Source organism: Salvelinus namaycush, unplaced genomic scaffold (genome assembly GCF_016432855.1).
Source record: "Salvelinus namaycush isolate Seneca unplaced genomic scaffold, SaNama_1.0 Scaffold201, whole genome shotgun sequence".
In the NCBI taxonomy this organism is placed as follows: domain Eukaryota; kingdom Metazoa; phylum Chordata; class Actinopteri; order Salmoniformes; family Salmonidae; genus Salvelinus; species Salvelinus namaycush.
The window spans coordinates 50,001-57,500 of NW_024058798.1; the positions used below are offsets into that span (position 1 = coordinate 50,001).

The 7,500-nt window shown below is 46.0% G+C and overlaps 1 protein-coding gene across 1 annotated transcript in view; it reads right to left on the reverse strand.

The window, feature by feature from the left end:
* The window catches only part of ddx58 (DEAD (Asp-Glu-Ala-Asp) box polypeptide 58), a 37,817-nt gene that overhangs the window by 16,688 nt on the left and 13,629 nt on the right, over positions 1-7,500 (reverse strand). Inside the window, exons 6-12 of the mRNA XM_038983940.1 lie at positions 7,334-7,500; positions 5,027-5,186; positions 4,827-4,920; positions 2,757-2,921; positions 2,109-2,271; positions 1,345-1,446; positions 777-934 (exon numbers count right to left, since the gene is read on the reverse strand). The exon at positions 7,334-7,500 is cut by the window's right edge and continues 31 nt beyond it. Of these exons, the coding sequence (XP_038839868.1) occupies positions 777-934; positions 1,345-1,446; positions 2,109-2,271; positions 2,757-2,921; positions 4,827-4,920; positions 5,027-5,186; positions 7,334-7,500 (1,009 nt within the window). The remainder of the gene's footprint in view (positions 1-776; positions 935-1,344; positions 1,447-2,108; positions 2,272-2,756; positions 2,922-4,826; positions 4,921-5,026; positions 5,187-7,333) is intronic.

The following is a 7,500-nucleotide window of genomic DNA, read 5'->3' on the forward strand; positions in this document are numbered from 1 at the left end:
TATAGTGTATAGTGTGTAGTGTATAGTGTGTACTATACCCTCAGGTGCTCAGTATAGTTGTACAGAGCCCTACAGACTAGTGTATAGTGTATAGTGTGTAGTGTATAGTGTGTACTATACCCTCAGGTGCTCAGTATAGTTGTACAGAGCCCTACAGACTAGTGTATAGTGTATAGTGTGTAGTGTGTACTATACCCTCAGGTGCTCAGTATAGTTGTACAGAGCCCTACAGACTAGTGTATAGTGTGTAGTGTGTAGTGTGTACTATACCCTCAGGTGCTCAGTATAGTTGTACAGAGCCCTACAGACTAGTGTGTAGTGTATAGTGTATAGTGTGTACTATACCCTCAGGTGCTCAGTATAGTTGTACAGAGCCCTACAGACTAGTGTATAGTGTATAGTGTGTAGTGTATAGTGTATAGTGTGTACTATACCCTCAGGTGCTCAGTATAGTTGTACAGAGCCCTACAGACTAGTGTATAGTGTATAGTGTGTAGTGTATAGTGTGTACTATACCCTCAGGTGCTCAGTATAGTTGTACAGAGCCCTACAGACTAGTGTATAGTGTGTAGTGTGTAGTGTGTAGTGTATAGTGTATAGTGTGTACTATACCCTCAGGTGCTCAGTATAGTTGTACAGAGCCCTACAGACTAGTGTATAGTGTATAGTGTGTAGTGTATAGTGTGTACTATACCCTCAGGTGCTCAGTATAGTTGTACAGAGCCCTACAGACTAGTGTATAGTGTATAGTGTGTAGTGTATAGTGTGTACTATACCCTCAGGTGCTCAGTATAGTTGTACAGAGCCCTACAGACTCTACTCTCTTCCTCCTGGTCTTTCAGCTGTAGAACTCTGCATTTCTTCTGAACATCAACAATCCACTGTTCATACTTTTGACTGCCGTAGTCACGATTCTCTATGGATGACAAGGACTCTGGAGAGAGAGAGAGAGAGAGAGGGAGAGAGAGTGAGAGAGAGAGAGAGAGAGAGAGAGAGAGAGAGAGAGAGAGAGAGAGAGAGACAGACAGACAGAGAGAGAGAGAGAGAGAGAGAGTGAGAGAGTGAGAGAGAGAGCGAGAGAGAGAGACAGACAGAGGGAGAGAGAGAGAGAGAGAGAGACAGACAGAGAGAGAGACAGAGAGAGAAAGAAAGAGACAGAGAAAGAGAGAGACAGAGAGAGAAAGAGAGAGAGAGAGACAGAGAGAGGTGGTGGATGAGGTGTGTGTTCTGTATGTTGTGTGTGTGTGTGTGTGTGTGTGTGTGTGTGTGTGTGTGTGTGTGTGTGTGTGTGTGTGTGTGTGTGTGTGTGTGTGTGTGTGTGTGTGTGTGTGTGTCCAGTATTACCTATGTTGTAGACAGTCTTGGCCAGTCCTTCTATCTTAGCCATGATGTCATGAATGATCCTGATGAACGGGTCTGCTTTTCTCTTCTGGACCAGGAAGAACTCTGATAGGAGACAACAATCCAGACTGAATTAATCAATCAACCAGTCAGCATTAATCAATTAACCAGTCAGCCAGACCATGCCAGACTGAATTAATCAATCAACCAGTCAGCCAGATCATTCCAGACTGAATTAATCAATCAACCAGTCAGCCAGACCATTCCAGACTGAATTAATCAATTACCCAGTCAGCCAGACCATTCCAGACTGAATTAATCAATTACCCAGTCACACAGACCATTCCAGACTGAATGAATCAATCAACCAGTCAGCCAGACCATTCCAGACTGAATGAATCAATCAACCAGTCAGCCAGACCATTCCAGACTGAATTAATCAATTAACCAGTCAGCCAGACCATTCCAGACTGAATTAATCAATTAACCAGTCAGCCAGACCATTCCAGACTGAATTAATCAATTAACCAGTCAGCCAGAGTGGCTTTAGGTTTTAAATGAAGACGTGAGCTGCCAGTGTGTGTGTACCTTTGTCAGGTGTGTTTACGTAGGACTGTAGCTCGTCGGTGTGTGTACGTAGAACTGTAGCTCGTCAGTGTGTGTGTACCTTTGTCAGGTGTGTTTACGTAGGACTGTAGCTCGTCAGTGTGTGTGTACCTTTGTCAGGTGTGTTTACGTAGGACTGTAGCTCGTCAGTGTGTGTGTACCTTTGTCAGGTGTGTGTACGTAGGACTGTAGCTCGTCAGTGTTCGTGTGTATGGTAGAGATGATGCGGCTGTCCAGACTGGCACACAGCTGACAGATGTTGTTCTCAGCCTCTGATTGGTTCTTGAATGAGCCAATCCCCACTGAGGCCGTCAGACCCACAATCTAGAGGAGAGGAGAATAGAGGTGGAGGGGAGGGGAGGGGAGGGGAGGGGAGGGGAGGGGAGAGGAGAGGAGAGGAGAGGAGAGGAGAGGAGAGGAGAGGAGAGGAGAGGAGAGGAGAGGAGGGTAGAGGAGGTGAGGGTAGAGTAGAGGAGGAGGGGAGAGGAGGAGGAAAGGAGAGGAGGGGAGAGTAGATGAGGAGAGTGGAGAGGAGAGGGGGAGAGGAGAGGGGAGAGGAGAGGGGGAGAGGAGAGGGGAGAGTAGAGGAGGAGAGGGGAGAGGAGAGGAGGAGAGGAGAGGGGGAGAGGAGAGGAGGAGGGGAGAGTAGAGGAGGAGAGGGGGAGAGTAGAGGAGGAGAGGGAAGAGGATAGGAGGAGAGGGGAGAGGAGAGGAGGAGAGGGGAATGGAAGAGAACATAATCTACATCATACCATCATCATTATCATGACAGACTGTAGCAGTACAGGTAGGTGTTTCTGCGACTCTACCTGGGGCAGGTGTTGTCCGTTCTGCTCCGTGCTGAGCTTGGCATCCAGGTATGACGTCATGATGATGTTATAGGGGTGTTTCCCTGTTGTGTTGTGACACTCATCTAGAATCAACAGAGAGAAGCAGGAGAGAGAGGGAATCTCCCCTCGGGCCATGGCATTCACCTAGAGATGGAGGGAGGGAGGGAGGGAGGGAGGGAGGGAGAGAGGGAGGGAGGGAGGGAGGGAGGGAGGGAGGGAGGGAGGGAGGGAGGGAGGGAGGGAGGGAGGGAGAGAGAGAGGGAGAGAGGGAGGGAGGGAGGGAGGGAGGGAGGGAGGGAGGGAGGGAGGGAGGGAGGGAGGGAGAGAGAGGGAGAGAGGGAGGGAGGGAGGGAGGGAGGGAGGGAGGGAGGGAGGGAGGGAGGGGAGAGCAGGGGGGAGAGAGTGAGAGAGAGAGAACCACAGTAAGATAAGGTGAGGCTGAGGGTGTGAGATTTGCATTTCCCTGTACTGAGTAGGCTGCCGTCCGTCAATTCCATATTTCCACCACCGGAGAGCGCCATTTCACAGCTATATACTCTAGCTAGGGCTGCATCTGAATAGCCTAAAGGGGCGTGTGGCAGTGGCGGCTGGTGCCATTTCAGATGAGGGAGGACCATTTGTTTTCATGAGCATTGCCTTATTTCTATTACAGCATGTTGGATGACTGTCATTCATATTCACCGGAAGGGAGACATTTCCGAGTTCCCTGTTGTCTTGAACACAGCATTAGTCTCAGTGGAGGGAGAAAATAGACACGACGAACTGCTAGGTCTCCCGGGTGGCGCAGTGGTCTAGGGCACTGCATCGCAGTGCTAGCTGCGCCACCAGGGTCTCTGGGTTCACGCCCAGGCTCTGTCGCAGCCGGCCGCAACCGGGAGGTCCGTGGGGCGACGCACAATTGGCATAGCGTCGTCCGGGTTAGGGAGGGTTTGGCCGGTAGGGATATCCTTGTCTCAGTATGTAAAATGTAATAAAATGTATGCACTCTACTGTAAGTCGCTCTGGATAAGAGCGTCTGCTAAATGACTAAAAATGTAAATGTAAATGTCTAATAATAACACAAATTCAGTGCTATCGATACACTTGGCTACTGATTGGCCAGCGCAGTAGGAGTAATCGACTAAGCCACAGATTTAAGCAGAGTTTAAAATGGTTCAAAATGGGAACAGTTAGCCAAACCGGTGCGTAGGGCTTCTTGAACCAAGTGCACCTACCACCAACAGGGCTTCTGAATCAAGTGCACCTACCGGCAACAGGGCTTCTGAATCAAGTCCAAATACCACCAACAGGGCCTCTGAATCAAGTGCACCTACCACCAACAGGGCTTCTGAATCAAGTCCAAATACCGCCAACAGGGCTTCTGAATCAAGTGCACCTACCCCCAACAGGGCCTCTGAATCAAGTGCACCTACCACCAACAGGGCTTCTGAATCAAGTGCACCTACCTCCAACAGGGCTTCTGAATCAAGTGCACCTACCACCAACAGGGCCTCTGAATCAAGTGCACCTACCACCAACAGGGCTTCTGAATCAAGTGCACCTACCACCAACAGGGCTTCTGAATCAAGTGCACCTACCACCAACAGGGCTTCTGAATCAAGTGCACCTACCACCAACAGGGCTTCTGAATCAAGTGCACCTACCACCAACAGGGCCTCTGAATCAAGTCCAAATACCACCAACAGGGCCTCTGAATCAAGTCCAAATACCGCCAACAGGGCTTCTGAATCAAGTGCACCTACCACCAACAGGGCTTCTGAATCAAGTCCACCTACCACCAACAGGGCTTCTGAATCAAGTCCACCTACCACCAACAGGGCTTCTGAATCAAGTGCACCTACCACCAACAGGGCTTCTGAATCAAGTCCACCTACCACCAACAGGGCTTCTGAATCAAGTCCAACTACCACCAACAGGGCTATATATATTTAGTATAGTTTTAGCTAATGTTATTTTTGTTTCACTATTACTATTTGTCTGAAATTCACTGAGGAGGATGGTCCTCCCCTTTCTCCTCTGAGGAGCCTCCACTGGGGCGTGTGTGCATACCAGGATCTGAGGGGTTAAGACGATGATGTCATTGTTCTCCATGACCACCTTCATCGACAGCTGGTCGCCCAGGTTACCGCAAAGGCCGTCGATCCTGAGATAGATACACACACAACAAGTTAAAAAAAAGTGCATGTGTGTGTCTTTGCGTGTGCATGTGTGTGTGTGCGTGTGTGTGTGTATATGTGTGTCAGTCCTACCTGATGTCAGGGTCTTTCTCTTGGAAATGATCCTGGAACAGTTTATACTGCTGGTTGAAGACGTCCACCTTGGTTGCCATGAAGACGACCTTCGCCCCCTTACCCTTGACCTTCAGGTGCTGCTCACAGATCGCCAGGGCAACCACCGTCTTCCCACAGCCTGGGAAAGATGGTCAATCAATCAATGACTCAATCAACCTTATTTAAAAAAAATATAGACGGACAGGAAACTTCTCCCATTGGATGAACATTAAGGAAGTCTCCCAAATGACCCCCTGGTCTATAGTAGTGCACTATATAGGGAATAGGGCTCTGGTCTAAAGTAGTGTACTATATAGGGAATAGGACTCTGGTCTATAGTAGTGTACTATATAGGGAATAGGGCTCTGGTCTATAGTAGTGCACTATATAGGGAATAGGGCTCTGGTCTAAAGTAGTGTACTATATAGGGAATAGGGCTCTGGTCTAAAGTAGTGTACTATATAGGGAATAGGGCTCTGGTCTATAGTAGTGTACTATATAGGGAATAGGGCTCTGGTCTATAGTAGTGTACTATATAGGGAATAGGACTCTGGTCTATAGTAGTGTACTATATAGGGAATAGGGCTCTGGTCTATAGTAGTGCACTATATAGGGAATAGGGCTCTGGTCTAAAGTAGTGTACTATATAGGGAATAGGGCTCTGGTCTAAAGTAGTGTACTATATAGGGAATAGGGCTCTGGTCTATAGTAGTGTACTATATAGGGAATAGGGCTCTGGTCTATAGTAGTGTACTATATAGGGAATAGGGCTCTGGTCTATAGTAGTGTACTATATAGGGAATAGGGCTCTGGTCTAAAGTAGTGTACTATATAGGGTACAGGGCTCTGGTCTATAGTAGTGTACTATATAGGGAATAGGGCTCTGGTCTATAGTAGTGTACTATATAGGGAATAGGGCTCTGGTCTATAGTAGTGTACTATATAGGGAATAGGGCTCTGGTCTATAGTAGTGTACTATATAGGGAATAGGTTTCCATTTGGGAACATTCTACTTCCATCTAATTCATATGTACCACAGTTCCCAGATGTTAATATAACTAGACTACCTCCAATACAAGAATAATGATGGGGTCAGATGATTGGTATCTGATACCCTAATGGTGTCAGATGATTAGTATCTGATACCCTAATGGTGTCAGATGATTAGTATCTGATACCCTAATGGTGTCAGATGATTAGTATCTGATAACCTAATGGTGTCAGATGATTGGTATCTGATAACCTAATGGTGTTAGATAATAACCTAATGGTGTCAGATGATTAGTATCTGATAACCTAATGGTGTCAGATGATTAGTATCTGATACCCTAATGGTGTCAGATGATTAGTATCTGATAACCTAATGGTGTCAGATGATTAGTATCTGATACCCTAATGGTGTCAGATGATTAGTATCTGATAACCTAATGGTGTCAGATGATTGGTATCTGATAACCTAATGGTGTTAGATAATAACCTAATGGTGTCAGATGATTAGTATCTGATAACCTAATGGTGTTAGATGATTAGTATCTGATAACCTAATGGTGTTAGATAATAACCTAATGGTGTCAGATGATTAGTATCTGATAACCTAATGGTGTTAGATAATAACCTAATGGTGTTAGATGATTCGTATCTGATAACCTAATGGTGTTAGATAATACCTTAATGGTGTCAGATGATTAGTATCTGATAACCTAATGGTGTCAGATTATTAGTATGTGATAACCTAATGGTGTTAGATAATACCTTAATGGTGTCAGATGATTAGTATCTGATAACCTAATGGTGTTAGATAATACCTTAATGGTTTCAGATTATTAGTATCTGATAACCTAATGGTGTTAGATATTAACATAATGGTGTAAGACGATTAGTATCTGATAACCTAATGGTGTTAGATAATAACCAAATGGTGTCAGACAATTAGTATCTGATAACCTAATGGTGTTAGATATTAACCTAATGGTGTTAAATGATTAGTATCTGATAACCTAATGGTGTTAGATAATAACCGAATGGTGTCAGATGATTTGTATCTGATAACCTAATGGTGTCAGATAATTAGTATCTGATAACCTAATGGTGTTAGATAATTAGTATCTGATAACCTAATGGTGTTAGATAATAACCTAATGGTGTCAGATGATTTGTATCTTATGACAGTGAAATAAAACAATAGTCCTATAAAAAGGAATACTCTTCAAACCTCCTCCGCCCAGCCACCCTTCCTCATTTAGACAGGGTGTGTGTGTGTGTGTGTGCCCCAGCAGACTGTCTCACCGGTTGGGGCACAGATGACTGTGTTCTTGCCCTGAAACACCGGTTCAGCCAGCTCTCTCTGATACTCTCTCATTTTCTTCTCTCCTCCTCTACTCTTTTCTCCTCCTCCTCCTCCTCCTCCTCCTCCTCTCTCCTCCTCCTCCTCTCTCAGCCTCTTCTCTCCTCCT